Source organism: Giraffa tippelskirchi, chromosome 8 (genome assembly GCF_054371585.1).
Source record: "Giraffa tippelskirchi isolate mGirTip1 chromosome 8, T2T-mGirTip1v1.2.pri, whole genome shotgun sequence".
In the NCBI taxonomy this organism is placed as follows: domain Eukaryota; kingdom Metazoa; phylum Chordata; class Mammalia; order Artiodactyla; family Giraffidae; genus Giraffa; species Giraffa tippelskirchi.
Window position 1 is genome coordinate 140,962,607 of NC_137282.1, and position 23,085 is coordinate 140,985,691.

General features: G+C 43.7%; 1 protein-coding gene across 2 annotated transcripts in view; it reads right to left on the reverse strand.

Moving 5' to 3' along the window:
* Nucleotides 1-23,085, reverse strand: part of ELOVL5 (ELOVL fatty acid elongase 5) — a 69,835-nt gene that overhangs the window by 18,969 nt on the left and 27,781 nt on the right. For both annotated transcript variants that reach the window (XM_081517389.1, XM_081517390.1), the window contains exons 2-3: nucleotides 9,017-9,082; nucleotides 5,903-6,090 (exon numbers count right to left, since the gene is read on the reverse strand). In XM_081517389.1, coding sequence (XP_081373515.1) covers nucleotides 5,903-6,090; nucleotides 9,017-9,074 — 246 coding nt within the window. In that variant the 5' untranslated portion in view covers nucleotides 9,075-9,082. The remainder of the gene's footprint in view (nucleotides 1-5,902; nucleotides 6,091-9,016; nucleotides 9,083-23,085) is intronic.

Sequence of the window (23,085 nt, forward strand, 5' to 3'; positions counted from 1 at the left end):
GGAAGCATCACTACGAACAAAGCTACTGGAGGTGATGGAATTCCAGTTGAGCTATTTCAAATCCTGAAAGATGATGCTGTGAAAGTGCTGCACTCAATATGCCAGCAAATCTGGAAAACTCAGCAGTAGCCACAGGACTGGAAAAGGTCAGTTTTCATTCCAATCTCAAAGAAAGGCAATGCCAAAGAATGCTCAAACTACCGCACAATTGCACTCATCTCACATGCTAGTAAAGTAATGCTCAAAATTCTCCAAGCCAGGCTTCAGCAATACGTGAACCGTGAACTTCCACATGTTCAAGTTGGTTTTAGAAAAGGCAGAGGAACCACAGATCAAATTGCCAACATCCGCTGGATCATCGAAAAAGCAAGAGAGTTCCAGAAAAACATCTATTTCTGCTTTATTGACTATGCCAAAGCCTTTGACTGTGTGGATCACAATAAGCTGTGGAAAATTCTGAAAGAGATGGGAATACCAGACCATCTGATCTGTCTCTTGAGAAAACTGTATGCAGGTCAGGAAGCAACAGTTAGAACTGGACATGGAACAACAGACTGGTTCCAAATAGGAAAAGGAGTACATCAAGGCTGTATATTGTCACCCTGCTTATTTAACTTATATGCAGAGTACATCATGAGAAACGTTGGGCTGGAAGAAGCACGAGCTGGATCAAGATTGCTAGGAGAAATATCAATAACCTCAGATATGCAGATGACACCACCCTTATGGCAGAAAGGGAAGAAGAACTAAAGAGCCTCTTGATGAAAGTGAAAGAGGAGAGTGAAAAAGTTGGCTTAAAGCTCAACGTTCAGAAAACTAAGATCATGGCATCTGGTCCCATCACTTCATGGGAAATAGATGGGGAAACAGTGGAAACAGTGTCAGACTTTATTTTTTTGGGCTCCAAAATCACTGCTGATGGTGATTGCAGCCATGAAATTAAAAGAAGCTTACTCCTTGGAAGGAAGGTTATGACCAACCTAGATAGCATATTTAAAAGCAGAGACATTACTTTGCCAACAAAGGTCCGTCTAGTCACAGCTATGGTTTTTCCAGTGGTCATGTATGGATGTGAGAGTTGGACGATGAAGAAAGCTGAGCGCCGAAGAATTGATGCTTTTGAACTGTGGTGTTGGAGAAGACTCTTGAGAGTCCCTCGGACTGCAAGGAGATCCAACCAGTCCATCCTAAAGGAGATCAGTCCCGGGTGTTCATTGGAAGGACTGATGTTGAAACTGAAACTCCAATACTTTGGCCACCTCATGCGAAGAGTTGACTTATTGGAAAAGACCCTAATGCTGGGAAGGATTGGGGGCAGGAGGAGAAGGGGATGACAGAGGATGAGATGGTTGGATGGCATCACTAACTTGATGGACATGGGTTTGGGTAGACTCCAGGAGTTGGTGATAGACAGGTAGGCCTGGCTTGCTGCGATTCATGGGGTCGCAAATAGTCGGACACGACTGAGCGACTGAACTGAACTGAACTGAACAGTTAAATAATAAAGAGGAGTTAACTAATGAATGAAATCCCTAAGATTCAACATATCTTCTCAAAACATAATGCTGACTGAAAAAAGCTACTTGAAAAAGAGTGTATATAAGCCATACACCACTCATGTAAGTTTAAAAAAAAAACTGTCTCCAAATATCCTATAAGTTGTCACATATGTACACACATATGTGGAAAACGTATAGAAACATAGCCAGGAAAGAAACATATACTTCAGAGGAAAGTTACATCTGTGAAGGACTACACTTCTGATGCCTTTTTGTCATGTTTTCTTTTTAAGCAAAAAATTCAAACCAGTAACGTCAATATTTGTTAGGTACCTAGATCAATATTTCTGTGATTTTATTTTCCATATTCTGCAGTAGTTTCAAACTTACAATTCTAAGTAAAAATTGCAAAAGGAAAGAAAAAAATAAGTTTTGAATCTATGCCAATTTCAGATCACCGATCCAGTTAGCAACCAATCATTTTCTAAAATCACATTTTAAATGTTCTGAATCTTTGCTTCATGTTATTGAATTTCCTCACACTACTTTACCAACGCCCAGTTTTCACTGCAAGGGAATAAACAAACTAATACTCAGAAAACATTTGTGTTTTTAGTCTGTGATTTATCTTTGTTAAAGTATTACTAAAACATGGTTCCAACATTTGCTTTTTTCTGTCTCAATGCTGGAGCCATGCTAACAACAGGACAAAAGAAGATGTGGAAGGAACATTGTAATCACAGCCAGTGAGGTGCATGTGAGGGACCCAAGGCTGGAGGGCACATCCACAGGACACCTTGATGGGGGAGAAGGCGTCAGGCTCCTTGGGACCATGAGGAGGCAGGAGAGGCTGGGATCATTGCTCCAGAGCCAAGCCCTCAAGAGGACACAGAGGAACTGACCTTGAGACGGGTCCTCAGAAATGAGACAGGGACTGTCAAACTGAGGCGGGCTTGGGTCTGAAGAAATTGGGAGTTTCTAGGGGGCAGAGACCCAAAGAAAGGAAGAACCTGGTCTTGGGGGTTTGAGTGGACGGGGTACAGGAAGGCAGCCAGCAGTTCTCTTCATTCAAGTTCAAGGTCTACATGCTGACTCTGCTTCCCGCTGCTAGTGCTGAGTCCCATGATTCCTATAAGGGAAGCTCCCCTCTGGACTGTGACAAACCAAGCAATTAGATTCCTCCCTGCTTTGGTGACAAGAGCCCAGAGGCCAGGAAAGCATGGCAGACACAGCAGAAAAGTCCCAGGTCAGGACAGAGCAGCCACATGAGTGTTTGAGATGTTAACTAAGGAGTTATTCTACTGGCTGAGAACAACAGGGGAAACCCGAGTCCAGTGCAGCCCTGTATAATGAGGGAAAGTCACAATCTGGCATTGGTGGGTGGGGATTCTCTGATCTTGGGCAAGGGGTGGGGGGAAGACATACGGATGATCTGAAAACCCAGTGGGGCTTCCATTCAGATGAAACATGCCCTGCTCCTGGGGGTGGGGTGGGTAGAAAGGCTTGCAAGATTTTTATGTCTGCTGTGAGCACACAGTTTTACAAAGCTGAGTAAGTAATGCAGGATTAGTTGTTTCTCTTTTATAACTTGACACTTTATTTTCAAGCCTTTACCACTGACTGTGATCTCAGACAATACCTAATCCCAATCTAAAACATACCGTTGTTCAAACATACAATACTTCTAATTCAGAGATCTGTGACCTTTTCCCCGGAAATAAACATCAAGTTCATGAATTTAGAAGTAAAGCCATAGGTACACCTATGGCTGATTCATGTTGATGCTTGGCAGAAAAAGCACAATTATCCTTCAATTAAAAATAAATAGATTTAATTATAAAAAAAAGTTAAGCCATGTCTCTCCTTTTGATTTTCTTTCTACCAAATACATAAGCTATTTACCTTAAACTGAATTTCACAATTTTAAGATAGTCATTTGGTTATTTTCCTTCTTCAGGTCATTTTAAAGCTTCAGTGACTCCCCTTTCATTTTCTTTTTATCTCCTTCTTTCAAATAAAATTTCTCTTGTCTACTTGCAACAGTTAATTTTATTTACATTAACCCAGAACTTTGCCAAGCAGGTATGAATTCATATCACAGGATTAAACAAACAAAAATATCAATGGCTACATATTTATTTTTAAAATTCTTTACAGACCCAAATACACAGATAAGCAGGAGAGTAAATACAGACTAATGGTCATGACCACACCAATGATGTGACCACAGGCAATGGCTCCAGCTCTTGGCACATTTCCCTGAAGTGAGGGGCCCAGCTGGGCTCCAGGTTCCCTTTAATTTGTTCAGTTATAAAACTCCATAATTGTCCTGTGTTTTAGTATTCACTGGACTATAAGTGCTAAGAAAAGAAAAAAGGGAAAAACCAGTAGCTACAATGAAATTTAAAAGTTGACGAAAGATACTTTATCAAGATATTCCTGAAGCACTTATGTAAGTACAGGAAAAAAAAAAAGTCAGACAAAATCCAAAGTAAATATCATCTAATGTGGATACTAGGGTTAATTTTCAACTTCAGAATATCTGCTCTGGCTCTATTTTTATAAACTTGATTTAAGGATTATTGTCCCCTTATCCATTACTTCTCTATGTATTTTAAGTTGTGAGTTAAACATATTTAACCTCCTTTGTGTATTTCCTACATCTCTATATTCTGGGTTTAGATAATGCTCAACGTTTTCTAATGTTCCCACCAAGCTGTCTCGGAGGAAAAATCGGTACTTCCTATTACAACGCTCTTATTAACAGATCCCCCAAATTCAGTCACACGCGCTTGGCAGCGATTTACCCAGCACTTTCTTCCCCTCTTTATCGGCAAATTAGCTGCTTGAGAGATTAAATTATGAAGTTGTGATTATATCTCTAGGGCTTGAGAAATACATAAGGCAGATAACTTAAGTCCTATAAGATTTAATAGTCTTAAATACTTTTTCTCTAGAATATTGCTATGTGTAATAATTAACTCTGTAAGAGCCTTCATAAGGAAATGGCTCTCTTATCTATCAAGTATGGGAAAGTATGCAGTTCACTCTGAGACACCTGACAGCTCACTGTGGCTTTGTCCCTGGAACAGAGATGAGCACAGGGCTGGGCCCAGGCCTGTCACTGCCCCTGCCTCCAGGCCTGCGATCTCCATCTCAGAGGCTAATTACACTGCTTTCGCTCTAGAACAGGACAGAAAAGAAGCAAAAAAAGGAGTGGTAAGCATTTCACAGACTGTTGGCATAAAAGCAATGAAGATAGCATCTATAAACTCTTAATCATAAAACCTTTACCTTGCCTTATGAAACTCACGCGGGGGAACCTGACCCAGGCCTCCCTCTGCGGCAGTGTCTCTGACCATCAGACACAGTGCTTCCCACCGGCTCCCGCACCTCAGACCCCCACACATACCCACACACAGCCAGGCAGACCCCCATCACAGCTCGAGGCTGGTGGGGAAATCATTGTAAGATTCATGTTAATTTCTCTGCTTTTCCTCGCCTTTACTCTCCTTGGAGAATTAAAGTCACAATGAAAGGTTAAAAATCTAAACAGGAGTACTTGAAAGTGTTTGTTTTATGTATGGCGTCATTCTCCGCCCCAGAGATGTAGGAGCAGTTTTGTGCTATAAACCTGAACAGTGTAGTTCTGCTCCTAAAATGCATATAAATTGTGCTTATCCCAGAGAGAGCTTTCCCTCCTACTTTAACGCCTGATGGTACTGTCAAAACAGGAGGCTTAAGTGCTGATTCTGATGTTATCTTTCACTCTTACTTAAGCCTTTGAGATCATCAAATTTGGTTTTCAACATCTTTGTTTTATAGAAGAAACAATCTGGCCTGAACTTATACAGACCATTCAAACCCTAAACACCAACCTCACTATCTACTCTTAGCTTTTTATAAAAATAACTTGTCTAATCTCCAAGCTGTTGACAGTGATCAGATCAAGATGGAAAGAGGCAGGCTGACCACAAATACACCAGACGCAGACTCTGCCCACTTCCTTCCCCCACCGCCTCCCAATAAGAATCAGGCATTTATTAAACGCTTCCTAATAAAATGCTCACAGATCTGTTTTTTTGCGTTTTGTTCAATTTCTACTCTGTATTTTGCTTGCATGAGAGCGTTTCTTAAAATGTTTAATTCTGAGTATAACGCAAAACATAACTAACAAAAGCATCAATAGCAAAGGCTTCTATTTTAGATATTCCAGAAGGCACATTTGTACAAATAACTCTAGTGTTTTGAAAAATCGATTTTAGAACATCCTCAAAACGCATTCCTGTACCTGTCCTTCCCTCCCCGTCCCCACCGCTGGCCTTCTCCACTTAGGACTGAGATTCAGGACACTGACACAACTACCCGGAAGCGAGAAGAAGCCGTGTCAGCCTCTGACTTACCTCACAGAACATATAGAGAGACAGCAGAGTGAGTCCAAGGTTGTACACCACTAAAATCCCCCGGCAGGAGAACGGTTGCCTAGCCTTCATATATTTTGGTCCCAGCCACACGATTAGCAAGTACAGGATGGAGCAGACCAAGGTGGGGATATAATTGTCCAGAAGAAACCATCCTTTTACTCGAGTATCTGGAAAATTGTAAAAGAAAAAATATTCAGTGATAATAAAGTAGATAGAGAAATAATAACAATGTGCTTCGAACATGAAAAAATTTTCTCTAACCACAACATTCCCAAGCCAAAAAAGCAACTCAAAGAGGAACTGTGTCTTCAATACATAGGCTCAAGGTGACGCTCTTGTTCATTTTCTAAATAGTGATATGCATATTATCAGGGGCTTTGCTAAATGATTTTTTAAAATCTGTTCTTAAGAATCTTAAAGAAAACAAGGAGAAAGCTCAATTTTTCACTAACTGGATTGATTAACCAGGATTACTGAATTACGCATGGGCCAAGGAAACCCTAGAAATGGTCATCTTTGAGCTCCGAAGCCCTCCATGTCAGCCCAGTGTCAGCCAGTCTGCCTGGCATGTGCGGACTCAGAAAACGTGCCACTCGGCCAGCTCAGAGATCATCTCTGATTCAACAGGCCTCGTCTGCGGAGTGCCATGGTCAACAGCAGCAGCGGCGGTAACTTTTTAAAAACTGAGAGTGAAGCAGCAACAACTGGATAAGAGAAGAGCAGAAGCTTGAGAGAGAAGACCTACATTATTGACTCAAGGACATTACTGGTGCAGGAGAGACCTCCTGCCTCCCCTCCCCTCCCCTCAGGAAGGAGGAAGGGAAGGAGGGGGAAGGAGGGGGAAGGAGGGGGAAGGAGGAGGAAAAGGACAGTGGACCAGCCCCTTCTTTGACCTCCTGGCTCAGCCATCTTGCTGCTCGCTCTCCAGCGTTCTCTCCCTTGACCTTGCAGGACAAGCACAGCTTAAGCAGAACATATGTCCACTTGGGGAACCACTGTCAGTCTTTCTTGCAGACACCCTAAATTCTCCCAGTGTCTCTTTTTCTTGGCTTCAGAGGGAGACTCCCTCCACCCTCTCCCCACTGATGCTAGGGTGGTGATGATGGTGGTTTCAGTGATCTGTGCTTCTCAGAAGCCCTTTAGGGAAGTGGCTGCCCCAGCGAACTTATTAGTAACAAGAGGATTCTTAACACCTTTTGTTCTCAGTTCTGGGCCTTAAGCTGTCAATTCTGAGAACACAAGTTCCTACTTAGCAACTAACATCAGACCGTTATGTACGTTTATGTGTATGTAACAACACAAACACAATGAACTCACCCACAAAAACATCCCATTTCCTTTTATTTAAAGCTATTTTGCATCTTGCAAATTTAATTTTAATTAAATTTAATTTTCTAACAGATCTTCATTTTCCTACGTCACCAAGTATCCAAGTACTTCCTGGGTGGCTGGTCCCAACCCCAGGTGGTAAATCCTTAGGGAGCTAGTCAATCATGAAGCCCTAACCCAGCCCTGGGGGACTGGTTCAGACAAGAGCATGTGGAGCAACTGCGGCCACTGAGCTTGAAGTGCTCTGGGGAAGAGTTTTCTGGTTCTTAAAACCATGCAAAGGATCAGTCTTTTTCCTCCTCCTCTGGAAGTGCAGCCTGGAGCTTCAGCAGCCAATTTACAACCACAAAAGATGGGGGGACCTGACCTGACCACAGAGCTGCTGACACACTGAGGATGTAAGGTAGGAAATGACAAGAACAGGGTCCCTGGGTAACATCATAGAGCCCCTAAAATAACTCAGATCTCATAATGTTGCTCTTGCTGTTGTTTGGTCACTAAGTTGTGTCTGACTCTCTGCAACCCCATGGGCTGCAGTGTGCCAGGCTTCCCTGTCCTTACAACCGCTCAAATTCATGTCCATTGAGTCAGTGATGTCATCCAACCATCTCATCTTGTCATCCCCTTCTCCTCCTGCCCTCAATCATTCCCAGCATCAGGGTCTTTTCCAATGAGTTGACTCTTTGCATCAGGTGGTCAAAGTATTGGAGCTTCAGCTTCAGTCCTTCCAACGTAAGCTAATAATTTTTATTACTGTTTCAGCCATTTAAAATTGGAATTTTGATCCCACAACACTGAAAGAAGGCATCATCCCAACATGAGCACAGACAGATGGATTTTGCTTGTTCTTTTCCAGGGGCCACACAGTAATTTAGCTAGTTTCCTATGGAACAAGTTTTGACAAGCAACGCCACTAAGCAGCTTCCGTATACATTATCTCTTCTGAGTCAAAGGGCATGTGCATTTTAATTTCAACAGACAACACAACCGCCCTCCAGAGAGGTTACCCTGTTAAGACTTTCTCCACTTCCTCACTATTATCACAGATGGCATAAGCCTTATTGCATCTCTGCCTTACTAACAGATGAAGTTCCTTTTATTGCTTTCTTTGTACTTTAAAAACCATGAGTAAAACAGAGACTCTCTTATCTGTTTAAATGGAGACTCTCTATCTTTCTATCTGGGAGTTTTCCTATGAATGTTTCTGTGAACCTCCCAAGTTCTTTCTTTACAGGTGAGACGTTAGAGATGACATTAGAAGAAGGTGTATACTTGGAGCTGACTTACTTATCCTAAAGGACAATGAAAGATGAGGAGGGTAAGAAGGGAGCTCAGGCACATATACTTATCCAGTGATGTGACACATCACAAAAAGACGTTAGAAAACCCTTAGAAGTGTAAAACGGGAAGAGTTTTAAACCCCTATTGCAGCAGTGCAGTTTGAAAATCAGATTCAGCTGGAGACTCGCAAGAACTGAGCAACCCGCGCCACCAACAGTGGTGAAATCTGTGACATGCTCATGCTTTGAGCTTGCAACATAATCCGATCTCCACTACAGTCAGCAGAGGGTCCCAGCACCTGTGTCTCTGCCCTAGCAGTCAGGGGACCTTGCACCTGCTCACGACCTCAGGACTCCAAGCCCCTGGAATCTAATCACTGGAAAACACGCATGGTTTCTAGACTGTCTTCATGCAATATTCACAAGTTGCCTATAACAAGGAGTGGGAGGAAGGATGGGAGAGCAAAACTCAAAACCACCTTACCTCGGGGGCCGAGCCATGCCCGGAAATAGGTGCTAAGCGATGCATCGAAGTGCTCCATTTTAAAACCTATTAAGAAAAAGAGACATTGATTAATCTCTACTCCAAATGCTTTCTGTATTTTTTTTTTTCTTTCATAAAACAAGAACAAATTCTTTTCAGAGAAGACACTCTGGACAAGGTTAAGTTCCTCATGTTCAAACAACTTTTTTAAACTCATAAAAGTAACTTATGTGCTAAGTTCTCATTTGAAAAGCAAAAGGAAAGACACAATCCCATGAATTCACTTTATAAATCAGTGAAGCACTAGTTTTCTGTGCTTCTTTTCTCAGCTCCAAAAAAATTCTCTCTGTGAAGCTGAAATCTCAGCAGGGAGAAGGGCAGAACCGGATAGAAAGCGGGCAGAAGGGGGAAAGTCCATCAGGGCAAACGGGCTGCCGTGGGGAGAAACTGGTTCCTCTGCCGGGTGTTTTTATTAATTACTGTCCTAACATACTTCATGTCCACAGCAAAAAATTCAAACATTTAAAATGAAAAGAGGCAGTAAGAAAAATCTCATCATTCTGGTCCAACACAATCCCTCAGACTCACTGTTAGAAGGAGCTTACTGGCACCGTTTCTTAGGTGCACTTCTGGAGTTTTCTCTCCTCTAAGCACAAAAGACAACACACGCTGAAAGACAGTTTCTGTAATTGTTGGTCACAACCCATTAATATTGATACATGATCAAGCCAACTTTGCATTAAAAATAACAAACTAATCATAATAATCAGAGTGCTCTATCCTTACGGCGAATGAATAAATACTGCCATGAATCTTCAGTGTTACTGTACCATTAATTATGAGTATGATGTAAACTACATTCTTACTGAGGTAACCACAAAAAGAGAAAAGCTGGAAAAACACGTACTGCATGTGTTACAACATCTTGGAGATTGTCTCATAACAGTCTGTTGGTTAGAGACTTATCTCCATCTTCAAAGATTTTATAACTCCCTACTTTTCCCCCATTTAAGATTTACATTTACAAGTTAGCGAAGCGTCTTTTCTTCTGTGCGTTTATTTACTATATGTTCTTTTTTTTTTTTATAAATTTATTTATTTCATTTTGGGCTGTGCTGGGTCTTTGTTGCTGTGCAAGGGCTCTCTCTCTTGTGTGTGCAGCCTTCTCACTGTGGTGCCTCTTGTTGCAGAGCACAGGCTCTAGGGTGCAGGCTTCAGTAGTTGTGGTGTACAGGTTTAGTTGCTCCACAGCATGTGGGATCTTCCCAGACCAGGGATCGAACCCGGGTCCCCTGCATTGGCAGGCAGATTCTTAACCACTGCGCCACCAAGGAAGCCCTACTATATGTTCTATACGAAAATCAGGAGGCACATTTTTAACTGTCTTGGTCATTACTATTACAGAAATAACCACAAGTATTTTTCCTTCCAAGGGCAAAGGCAAAATTGGTTTCATTAACTAGCAGTTTAATGCAACGTCTCTCCCTTGGCTGGCCACACTGAAGCCTATGTCTTATCCTTTGTCAAATTTCATGGATAACTACCTTAAAGTAGTTTGGAATTACGTAATGGATTCTAGTAGTTACAACAACTGAGTCCACCCAGCCTGGTTGTGAGAGGCACGGGCGTAGCCATCAATGACATCTTGAAAGCCACAGCTACTAGGGTTCTGTCTCAACATCTGTCCTTTCCTGGGGTTGACTTAGGAGGTCGCGGACTCCTTTCAGCCAAGAAGCCACCAGCTCCCCACACACCCAAACGCCAACAATTAGACATGCCACCTTTGCCTCTCAGCAGTTACACAACCAGACAGAGAAGCACAACAGGCTGGCAGGGGGTTAAGTGGTTCCATGTGGGCTCTTTATCAGACAATCTGGGTTTGAAACCCATTTTCTCCACTTACTAGTAATAGGACCTTGGACCATAGGAGTTATTTAATCTCCTAGCTGCTGCTGCTGTTGCTGTTTAGTTGCTCAGTTGTGTCTGACTCTCTTGCAACCCCAGACTGTAGCCCTCCACAGACTCCTCTGTCCATGGAATTCTCCAGGCAAGAATACTGGAGTGGGTTGCCATTTCCTCCTCCAGGGGATCTTCCGAACCCAAATACTGAGCTTGCAGCTCCTGCACTGGCAGGAGGATTCTCTATTGCTGGGCCACCACAGAAGCCCATCCTATGTTCCTACCCGCAACATGTGGGAAATAAGAATTGCCCCTCGGGAGCAAAAATTCCAGGCTGGGGCAGGAACACACACGTGTAAAATATGTAAAGTAAATGTTGGCATGAAAAAATAAAGCACAGTAAAGGGGATGGGATCATGGAGCAAAAATTTCCTTTGGAAAATGAAGTTGCCACTCGCAGAAGGTAACCACAGGGCAAAGAGAAAGGGCACTCCAGTTCAAGGGCCGGCTGGGGGCCGTGGCCTGGAGACATCTGCCCCCCACCTCCCCGCTCACCAGGGTTCACAGAAATCAACCCCGTGGCGTAGGGAGCATGTGGCCACAGGCTGGCAGGAGAGGTGGCACCTTAGCTGTGCTCACAGTCTGTCCCCACATCCCCTTTGCAGCTAGCTCCCCAGTTGCCCAGCCACTGCAGAACAGGACAAAAGGTCCCAGCGAGTGAACTCCTCCCGCCGGGTGGCCCGCCCTGCTGGGTGAACTGGGCACTTGCTGAGCGGCCTGTGGGCTGAGCTGTACTCTTTTGTACTTTTCTAAAAGAACAGGAGAGGCACGGGGCCCTGCCAAGCCCCTGACACTCTGCCTGGTGATCGGGGATCACGGGAACGGCATGACCCACTTTGCACAAAGTCCAAGTGCATGGCCGGGTCTGCAGCCTGCCCACCCGCAGCAGATTCCCGTCTTCTGAGCCACCCGTGGGCCGGGAACGTCACTTCACCACCAGAGTCACCCTACTGGTGGCTCCGGGAGAGCTGGGCCACGCAGGCACACAGCTGCTCTGGACAATCGTACTGGCAGGGACCAAGCCCAGGCACTGGGCCCACGCGAGAGGAGCTCTGGTCCCGAGCTCAGCAAAGAATAAGTCATTCTTTGATGTGACTGGTTCCCCACACTGAGATGGGAAAAGGGGATGTCAGTCCTCTCAGGAGGCCCATCATGCTGACACCAAGCCAAGCATCACCTCCCCACCCTCTGTAACCAGGAGTCTCTGGCACTGATCCAACCTACGGGGGCTTCCAGAACCACAGGTCATGACGGGGAGGGGTCGGATCCATTAAAGAAAAAAAAAATCTAACCACGACAGTATCCAAAAGTTCTTCACCAGGTCAAGGGCCACACATACAAAATGACAAGGAAAACACGCTAAGGGTCGAAAACCGAGGTGGGTACGTTAGAACAGATTTTGAAGACTCCCTCTTTTACGCACATTTTCCAAAAGACACTGTCTGTTGAAAGTCACTTCCCACTATCAACTTCTAGAGTGTTTCTGGTAACCATGTGGCTGTATAACAATAGTGTCTCACTGTATGTGTCTAAGAAAAGAAATTACTAACTGGGGCTAGGAATTACTCTGTATTAAAAAGAGGATGCGACAGAGTTCAGTGCACCTTCACCTAAATCAAGGATTGTCCTGTGACCCCGGGCGAGTTCCTGACACACCTACTAATTATTTCAGGATTGAGGTTAGCCTCAGGCCTCTACAAGAGAAGTGTAGCAACTGCCAGAGCTAAGAATATAAAAAACCTGGAAATAGCAGAGTACAAAAGGCCAAAACCTGAACCTCCTAAAGAGAGCCGGGCTCCTGTGGACGATCCATTTGTCCAGGAGTCAGCTCGGCCCAGGAGAAGTGCCAGGTGAGTCACCTGCGTGAGGCTGAACAAGCATTCTTTTTTCACCATGATGTAGAATCACACAGAATTTGCTGGAGGCCTGAAATAAGATACTACAAGTTTCCCAGCAAACCAGTCCCCCCCTCTCCCTTTCCACTTGGCCCTGGAGAGGGACAACAAACTGCAAGCAAACAAGGTGGTGGGGGTGGCCACAAGGGAAGGTGGCTGAGGTTAAAGAGAGCTGCTCCCATCACAATTCTCGAGATGAAGTTATGAGTCTCAGTTAAAATGCAAATGCTAATCATCTTGGCCATTTATACCTGGAGCAGGAGAAAGCAAGAAAACTGCTGAGCACATGAAAAGTACCAGGATCTTAAGGCAAATCTGTTTCAAAAGATATCAAGATTTTTTAAAATTACTATAGTAAAGGAGGTTAATTTTCATAAACCCACAATTAGGCTTCTTGCTGACTCTAAAGCTTAGCAGTGAAGATTTATTTTCAGGGTCAAGCCTTGGTTTCTCTTGCTGCCAAGGCAGTGGTAGCAGGGAGCAGCTGGTCTGCTTTGAAAGCCCCCTTTCCTGTAAAAATCAGTCAAGTCACATTGCTCCCGGCTTAAAAATGTGTTTAAGGCAGACACTTAACTACTGTTAACTTCCTCATCATGCCCTGTTCTATTTGTTTACTCATTTAGAATCACAGTCCGGCTAAAAATGAGTCAGCTAAGCCAAGCTTCCAGCTCCCAGGGGTCAGGAGGAAGTCTCCCTCCGCTTTCTGTTCTCCGACCCATTTACCCCCTTAACAGTCCACTCCTGTTAAGCAGGCAGGGGAACACTGTTCAGGTAGCTGCCAACAACATAAAACATTAAATGGTGCTTTAATTTGGTAGTCACAACACTGTTTCTTGAATTTACAATGGTTTTTTCTCAGCTGGAGAAAATCAGCTCAGGAGTGAGAGGAGGAAGCTAACCAGACCTGCTCAGAAATGTTCAAATATAAAACTATGCTAAAGATCCTCAGGGGGAAAAACATCCAAGTACTTCCAGATAGGAAGGCAAGTTGATGAGAGAATCCCTTCAGAAAGCTGGCACTTAAATAGATGTTAACTGCAGATTACATCTTGGCTTGGAAATTATCTGCCACATCGACAGTGGCCTCCTCACTCTGACAACTCAGGACTCGATGCCTTTTCTCCTTCCCCCACAGGCTTCTCATACTTTCTTACCCTCGTTCTCAGGGCATGTCCAACTCTTGTTAATGTTCTGGTGGAGTCGTTTGCTCTGGCCGTGCACATGAGGAAGGACACGGGTCTGTCTGGGCTTCAGACAAGTCACTGCAAAGCTGGGGCACCGCCAATTCTGGCTGCAGGTCAGCACCGTGGTTGAAGGCTGAGGCCCTCGTTCTGGTGTAATGGACAATCGAGGGGAAACCAAGTGCTGCCACACTCAAGTATTCCCTTACACAAAAATTAGACAGGTTAGGGACTTCCCTGGTGGTCCAGTGGTTAAGAATCTGCCTTCGGATGACAGGGCCATGGATTCGATTCCTGGTCAGGGAACTAAAATCCCACACACCACGGGCAGCTAGAGAAGCCTGCATGCTGCAACAAAAAATCCCGACTGCGGCAACTAAGACCCATCTAAGTTAGATAAGTAAATAAATATTAAAACTTTTTTTTAAATAAAAAAAAAATTAGGTTAAAAGGGAAGCCCCCTCCATTGTCTCCAGCTCCTTGACTGGCCACCAGTTAACTGAAAAGCACTATTCTAACCATTGCCGGAGAAGGACATTCCATTCTTTCAAAGCGGTAGAGGATCACCCAGTGGCTCTGTTCTTAAATGAATCATCTGTGGTCCTTCCTCCCCATTCTGTCTTTATGCTCTTTCCAAGGCCCAGGTTAGATGTCAAATGACTCCCCCTTGGCCTCTGGTAGCTTCCAGGGGTATTCTTATTCACAGCTAAAGAATATAACATATCATCAAAGTTCTTCTCCTACTAGAGACCCCACATACCAACCCACTTACCCCACAAGCATCTGGAGAAGGGGTCACTGTAGAAAATTACTCTTGGGACTTAATTTTCATTTGAAATCAGGAGAATAAGACAGGTGACATCTGGCTTGAGTTGAAGCACACTGTCATTTCGAAGAAGACAAAGCAAATCTAGACACAGAAAGCCCCTTGCCCGTGGATAAAGACCGGACTGCTGTGGATGGACGGAGAGCTCTGCTCCCCCAAAGAGCTTAGATGACAGTAACTCATCAATTCGCACAAGGCTGCGGGGAGACAAGGCAAAAGGTCGTGTTGGGATCAGGTCATCCGGTGACTGGTTTTATTTCTGTGCTCCCAGTGATGCTGAGAATGACTGCCCTTCATGCTACCAGTCATCGGAAAGGCAGCTGACTCACTAAGTTAACAAACGTTTAATAAGCACCTACTGTGTGCCAAGCAGTGTATGTTTGCTAGGAAAACGGCAGAGATGGACATCGCTCTGCCCTCCTGAAACAAAGTGGTAAGCAGTGTATTCACCCATGATGCTTGATAAGAGACCCTAGAAATTTCTGGTGGCTCAGACGGTAAAGAATCTGCCTGCCAATGCAAGAGACCTGGGTTTGATCCCTAGGCTGGGAAGATCCCCTGGAGAAGGGAATAGCAACCCACTCCAGTATTCTTGCCTGGAGAATTCCATGGACAGAGGAGCCTAGAGGGCTAGTCCATGGGGTTGCAAAGAGTCAGACACAACTGAGTGACTAAGATACAAGACCTATTTGGGAAGTCAGTGGGAAAATGGTGGCAATTCACCTTGGCCTCATTTTCAAATGCCCATCATCCCTTTTACTATCTTAATCAGTGATAAAATTACAGGCTTATGTTTAAAGTGTTGTGACTGTCAGTTACGCTGTAATTATGTGCTCATTTGTTCACAATCCCCATTAAACTCCAAGTTCTTCAAGGGCAGAACCTCTGGCCTTCTCATTTGTATCTTCAGAGCCTGGAGCGATGCTTGACAGATTGCTAATTCCTGGCTGAAACCATGAATGAATAAACCCACATCTCAGAATCATCTAGAAGCTTTAAAAAACAAATTTTTCGGAGACCCACTTCTAGAAAATGATTTAGTAGTCAAGGGACTGAGAATTTTTTTTTTTTTTTTTTAAAGCTCCTTAGGTAATTTTGATGAGCAATCTTCTCCGGACACCACTTCTGTGTATATAAACTGGGCTTTTGGACGCTAATGAAATCTGTGGCAGACAGTATCCATATGACATATTACAATGACAGTCTAGACTAGGACAGTAGTCAAGGACAAAATGTTTTTGATTCCTACAAATTAAGTTACAACTCCCTGTTTGTTCTAGCTCTACCAGCAGGAGCAGGGGATGGGGTGGGGAGGTCATCTCTAAGCCCATTAAGTTATATTTTTAAAACACAGTGTCACATAGCATATATACCATACAGTCAGCATGCATTAAGTAGTGTAAAATCCTTGTCCACTCTGGAATGCTGTCATGAAGAATACTCCCCAGTTGTAGGTGGTGGTGGTTGTTGTTCAGTTGCTAAGTCATGTCCGACTCTTTGTGGTCTGTAGCCCACCAGGCTCCTCTGTCCATGGGATTTCCCAGGCAAGAATACTGGAGTGGGTTATCATTTCCTCCTCCAGGGGATCGTCCTGATCCAGGGATTGAACCCAACTCTCCTGCACTGGCAGGCAGATTCTTTACCACTGAGCCTCTAGGGAAGCCCTTAACCAGCACTTCCCAGGCTGACAGATGTCAATGGTGGCCAGGTCTGCAAATCTCAGCCAGGGAGCATCTGTCTTGCTCCCTGTGACCCCTAGCATCTCTTCTTGGCACAGGATGGATTCAGTAACCATATGCCTGGTCACACTGAGCTGGGTGATACAAAGGTGCCACTGAGTGGCTGCCAATGCCAGAACTCACGGCACATACCTGCCCACAGCCAACCAGACGTACTGCCCGGAAGGACGCACGGTGGACAATGGGAAGAATCTGGACCCTGGCCGAGTGGTGGGCTGAGGCTCCGTTACTGTCAGTCCTACACTGAGCCACTTCCGATTGGTTTCACTTCCTGGATTAGAGGACTGAGGTGTCTTCACGTGAACTTGGCATCTATGAAAGGCAGCCCCTAAGATGGTCCCCAGCGATCCGCTCCTGCACTGGACCAGGGCTGTGGGTGTGACCAGCAGAACACAGCAGAAGGGATGGTTTGTCACTTCTGGGATGAGGTTGTAAGAGCCACTATGATTGGCATCATGGTCAGTGTGATTCTCAGGTGACTAGCTGCTCCGGGGGACACCAGCTGCCCTGTTGTGAGCCATTCTATGGGGTGGGGGGTGGGTGGGGGAGGGTGGAGGCAGGCATGCACAAAGAAACCGAGGCTTCTGCCAATGACCGCCCCGTGAGTAAGGAAGTGGACCCTCTGGCCTGGGCCTGCCGGTGACTGTGGCCCCACAGCCAACTCATCACAGAGTCTGACCCAGAACCACCCAGCCCAGCCTCTCTGGGCCTCCTGACCCTCAGAGACTGTGTGGGATAATAAATGTCTGCTGTTTTAAGCTGCTGAATTCGGCAGTAACCTGTTACTTAGCAATAGAGTAAACTAACAGGTCAGTGGGGGTTAGAGGGGGTGTTTCAAAGCCAGCTCCCCTTTCCCTTGCTGATTTTCCTTCTGGTTACCACACGCAACCAAGGCACCAATTAGAAGCGTGGCCCTAAAACACACAAACACACACATCCTGATTTAACTAGAACTGGGAAGGAAATGAACAGGCTTGTATACTCTAAAGCATAGAATTTGGTTATGAAAAGAGTGTAAAACTTTCATTGCTAGTCTGAAGCTTGACAGACAAGGGATCTAACATTTATTATCTATTACACACCCAGATTTTCAAAGACTCAGTGGAGACTTATCCCCATTTTCTACATGAGGAAATTAAAGTTCAGAGACTTTGAGTAACCTGGCCAAACAACAAACAGATCCATTTAGTTATCTGCAGGTTTACATGACTTAAAGCGGCCAAGTGTCCTGGTTTATTGGAACTTGGTTTCCTGGGACTCAATATGAGAGAAAAAAAAAGGCACATTAGGATAAGAGTTGGTTATACTCTACTATGTATGAATCTTGTGCTCTCTGCAAAACACCACACAGCTGATTTTTTTTTTTAAAGTACTTCTTAAAAGCTATCATTTTGACAGCTTGTGATCTGCAATGAATTTTGAAATGTCACCAATGAAAATGCAAACCACAAGCTTTCTAGCCTTTAATCTCACAGGATCCAAGAAAGCCTTTTTTTCCTGCAAAAAAGTAAAACAATTGCTGTTATGATAAAAGCCAGCAAGGAAAATTTTCAGCCTGAGTTTCTGCAATTGGGTCCACAGAGGATGAGTAGGCAACTGTTCGCCCCATCCAGCCTCCTGGGCCCTTGCAGATATACACCCAAGTCAGGCGCTCTGGCATGAGGTGTAGACAGGGCCACAGTCTCCTCTTCCTCTACACAAGCCCAGAGAGAGCCTGCTGACACCACTGGGAAGTCCTGTATTAGCAGTGCCTGAGGGATCTCCATACATGGTAGGTCAGGGGGCCACCTATCAGCAAGGTAGTACCATCCCAATAGCTCTAGCCCTTTCACTTTTAAAAAGATCCACATAACACCCACCAGAATGCTGTAATCATAAACACAATTGTCAGTGAGGACATGGAGAAACTGGAACACTCATACATCATTTGGGCCTGTCAGATCGTACATCTGCTGTGGAAAATAGCTTGGTAGGTCCTAAAAAAGTGAAACACAGAGCTACCATATGACCCAGTAATTCTACTGCTAGGTATAAGCGCAGAAGAAATGAAGACAGATGTCCACATAAAAACCTGCACAGAAATATTCACAGCAGCAATATTTATCACAGCCCCCTCAAAAAGGTGAACCCCAATTTCCACCAACTGATGAATAAATAAAAGGCAGTACTGTATGTTTTTCAGCCGTAAAAAGGAATGAAGTACTGATACATGCTGCAACACAGATGAACCTTGAAAACATTATGCTAAATTACACAAGTCGGACACAAAAGGTCACATATTATACGATTCCATTTTGCAGGCAATGTCCAGAATAGGCAAATCCATACAGACACAAAGTACATTAGTGGTTGCCAGGGGCTGGGGAGGGGAGGATGGGAAATAATTGCCCATGTGTATGGGGTTTTTGAGGTAATGAAAATGCTCTGGAGTTAGATGCACTTTAAATTAAAAATAAACATTAAAAAAAACAGATACTTAAAAAAAAAGCTTTAAAATTCTGCGTTCTCAAGCTCACTTGTAGAAATCCTTACACTAATTAAAGCAGACGTGCATTTTGATTTACTTATATGATTGTCATCAGTGATATTAGCAGCAGAAAAATTGGAGGGGGACCTTTAACTATCTATCTAAAAGAAATTTGCTAAATTATGGGATAGGCACACAATTAAACAGTATGTTATTATTAAAATGAAGCTCCTGGGCATTTATCCCAGAGAAAAGACTGACGCTCCCACAAAAGCCTGTACCTGAATGTTCAGAGCAGCTTTATTTGTAACAACACCAAATCAGAAACACCCAAGGTGGTCCTCAACAGGTAATTAAACAAACCCTGGGTACATCCACATCACTGAATACTTCTCAGCAACAAAAAGAACACATTTCTGATACATATAACAACCCAGATGAATCCCCAGAGAGTTAATGTGAGTGGAAAAAAAGCCAACCCCCTTATATAACACTTTGAAATGACAAAATTACAGAGATGGAAAAGAAATAAGTGGTTGCCAGGGGTTAGAAATGGAGTGAAGGCAGGAAAGAAGCAGATGTGGCTATAAAAGGACAACATGTGCGGATGGAAACATTCTACTTCTTTTCTCTAACAATGTCAGCAATCGGTTGTGGTACCAAACTACAGTTCTGCACCATGTTACCAGGGAGGAGGAATTAGGTAAAGGGTACTTGGGATCTAGGAGCTCTGTGTTATTTCTTACAACTGCTTATCAACCTGAAATTACCTCAAAATAACAAATCACATTTTAAAAAAAAGATCCACAAAAGTGAGAGGAAAAAAAACAACCCAATAAACAACAGTAAGCAACTGTTTTGAAAAATTCAAACACCTCCCTCACACCTCCCACTGACACAGAGTTGTGACTTTCTGGCCAGAAGGGAACAGTGTGAACTATGACCTCATTCATGAAAACTTAATCTTTCACCTAAATGTTGGAGTTCCCACTATTTTAATTTTCATATCTGTCTAATTTAGCTTTCCAATATGATTTATCCAGACTACTCAGTGATGGGAGTACTGTTTGAGCAGTTTAATGTTTTAATTTTTTTTGGCAGTGCCTCTAGGCGTATGGGATCTTAGTTCCCCGACCAGGGATTGAACCTATGCCCCCTGCCGTGGAAGCATGGTGTCTTAACTACTGGACTGTCAGGGAAGTCCCCTGTCTAATGTTTTGACTAACTTCAAGGGACCATACCTCTCACACAGGCTTGTTTTCATACAGTAAGAAAATCATTAAGCATACCAAATAAAATCTTCCCAAATAAAATCAAAGCTTTGATGATTCAGGGGCATTCTGTGATCCTGAAGGGTTCCCAAGTCAGAATTCCGAACGCCCCATCCCATCTTACAGAACCATGGATGAGCAGGCATAGAAAACTGGGATACATCGGTAAACCTATTTTGCTTGTCTGGTTTAAATAAGAACGTCATGTCCTCTGTTATTTCTGTGCCATTTTCTATTCTCCTACACAGAACATAGAAAACTTCAGGTATCAATAGTTTCAAGTTGTCACATTCTAGATGTTTTTTGATAAAAACATCAAGAAAAGCTTATTCCATTATGAAAAATAAAAACTGCGTTCTTCTATCTTTGGGGCCATTAAGTGGTGATGAAGCACTTTTCTAAAGTGGAGGAGTCCTACTACTCTGGGATTCCAATTTCCTGGGTGTGTGCGGTGTAGGTGGCAAGTCGTGTCCTGCAGGGGGCCCTGGCGCCCCTGGATGGGAAGAAGGCTTCGACGCCCACAGCTGCCCAGAGCACAGACAGTGGCCAGCAAGGGCTGCGGGGACTTCTGCAACCTTCTCTGGAAATTCTCCAGCAAGATTAGATCTCTTTCGAGAAAAGCTTTTCTCCTTTTCACCAAGTGCTACTTTCAACGACTGTGCCACTGTGTTTAAAACCCCCTTGACGACCATTAAAGGTGAAATACAGAGAATGAGGCCCTAAGGTGATTCCATTTTAGTGGAACTCCAAGTATTTCAGCAAGTCACATGAGTGTAACTGAATATTCTGACTGGCTAAGAACAAGATTTTCCCTTCATTTCAATTCTCCCCAAGTAACAGCATTCAACTCCAAGCTGTCACAAAAGCCATTTTGCTGTAACAAAATGAAGATTCAGAAGCCAGTGATTGAATTCGCATGAAGTCAATTAGGTGCCCACCTACAGCCAGAACATGGAAAGAGAGGCACTAACAGGTCTGAAAGTGAAAATGAAGGACACAGTTAAGGAGGAGAAAAACATATTTATGTATAGAACTTGCAAGACATCTTTTCAGGAGAGCTCAATTAGGAATTTCAAGAGAAGAATTTAGGCGGTAAAATGGCACACATTACTATTTAGCAGCAGGCCTTTCATGGGCATCAAATGTGTTTAAGGAATCATGGTAAAGGCAGAGATAGGCAATGTGGTCCTTTGATCAGAAATCGAGCTATTGTCCAGCTGGAACTCAACATTCTTAGCTCATTTAAAAACACAAATGTTCCAAGACAAGACATTTAACTGGGGGGGAAGGGACAGATATAAAAGAATACATGATATCCTACTTTGATCTGGAAAGATTATCACACGTTCCTAGAAAGAACCAAATAAATGCACTTGAAGACAATTAATAGGACTACAGAAGCAGTGACATGTTGAAAATGTGTTATGGCTTTTTTCTCCAATGATGATCTTCATACACATGAACAATTTAATACCTGCCCTCAGGTTGAAGAAGGGAAGGGAGTGTGTCTTGATCGGCTCAGACTGCTGTAACAAAAATACTATAGACAGGTGGTTTAAACAACAGACCTTTAATTCTCACAGTTTGAAGGGCTGGCAAGACTAAGGTCAAGGTTCACTGAAACCTTCCCAAAAGTCTCAACTCCAAATATCATCACACTGAGAGTTAGGGTTTCAACATATGAACCATGGAAGGGAGGGCGGGGGTGGAAGGGAGGCACACAAACATTTAGTCTATAATAACAAAGAGGTGGTTTTAAGAGATAAAGGGAATGACTGTTTATAGAGTCTAAAGAAAATTGCTACTTTTAAAAAACCTAGCCTCTAAAGTGAATCATTTTCATTCATTCACTCCCTCAAGTTATCAAAACACATAATCTCTACTTTACAAAAGGGCCGCGTTCCAGATACTTGCTGTTGTTACGTGCATCCTCAGTCATGTCCAACTTGCTGAGACCCCATGGACTGTAGCCTGCCAGGCTCCACTGTTCATGGAACTTTCCAGGCAAGAAAACTGAAGTGGGTTGTCACTTCCTTCTCCAGGGGATCTTCCCAATCCAGGGATCAGTCTGTCTTTTAGGTCCTCTGAATAGGCAGGCAGATTCTTTACCACTGTGCCACGCTGGGAAGCCCTATGTTCCAGATGTTAATTTATAAACTAGTCATCTGGCCTTTGGAAAATTCTATTTTCTGTAGAAACTGTGATATTTGTAGCTCTAGACCTTTTGGGGATTCCACTCCAATTGTAAAAATATGATTAAAGCAAAAGTTAAAAAAAAAGAAAAAGGTGACCTTCTCTCTATTCCCAGATGACAGAGAGTTTGGGTAAAACTGAGTCTCCCACATCCTAGGAACCCTCAATTCCCAAATTAGGAACCCTAGCTGTAGATGGCTGACAGATCTCCAGATGAGCCCTAAACTAATACTGAACTCATAATGAAGTGGCAACTATTCCTACGAGAAAATAATCTCACGTAATATGTGTGTCATGTGAGTTACCACCCTCCAGGTTCTGACACTTTCACACTATAGTACGATCTTCAGTAAGCCGTACAGACTTCAGTTTCTTGATCCATAAACATGTGTAATAATACCTTCATCCCACAGGATTCTTGTGAGATTATATGAGACATTTGGGGGTAATGCATGGGCACCTCAATTCAACTCCAAGCTGTCAATACACACATGGCAGCTGTTTTTATGATTATCTAACATACATTCACAGCATTGTG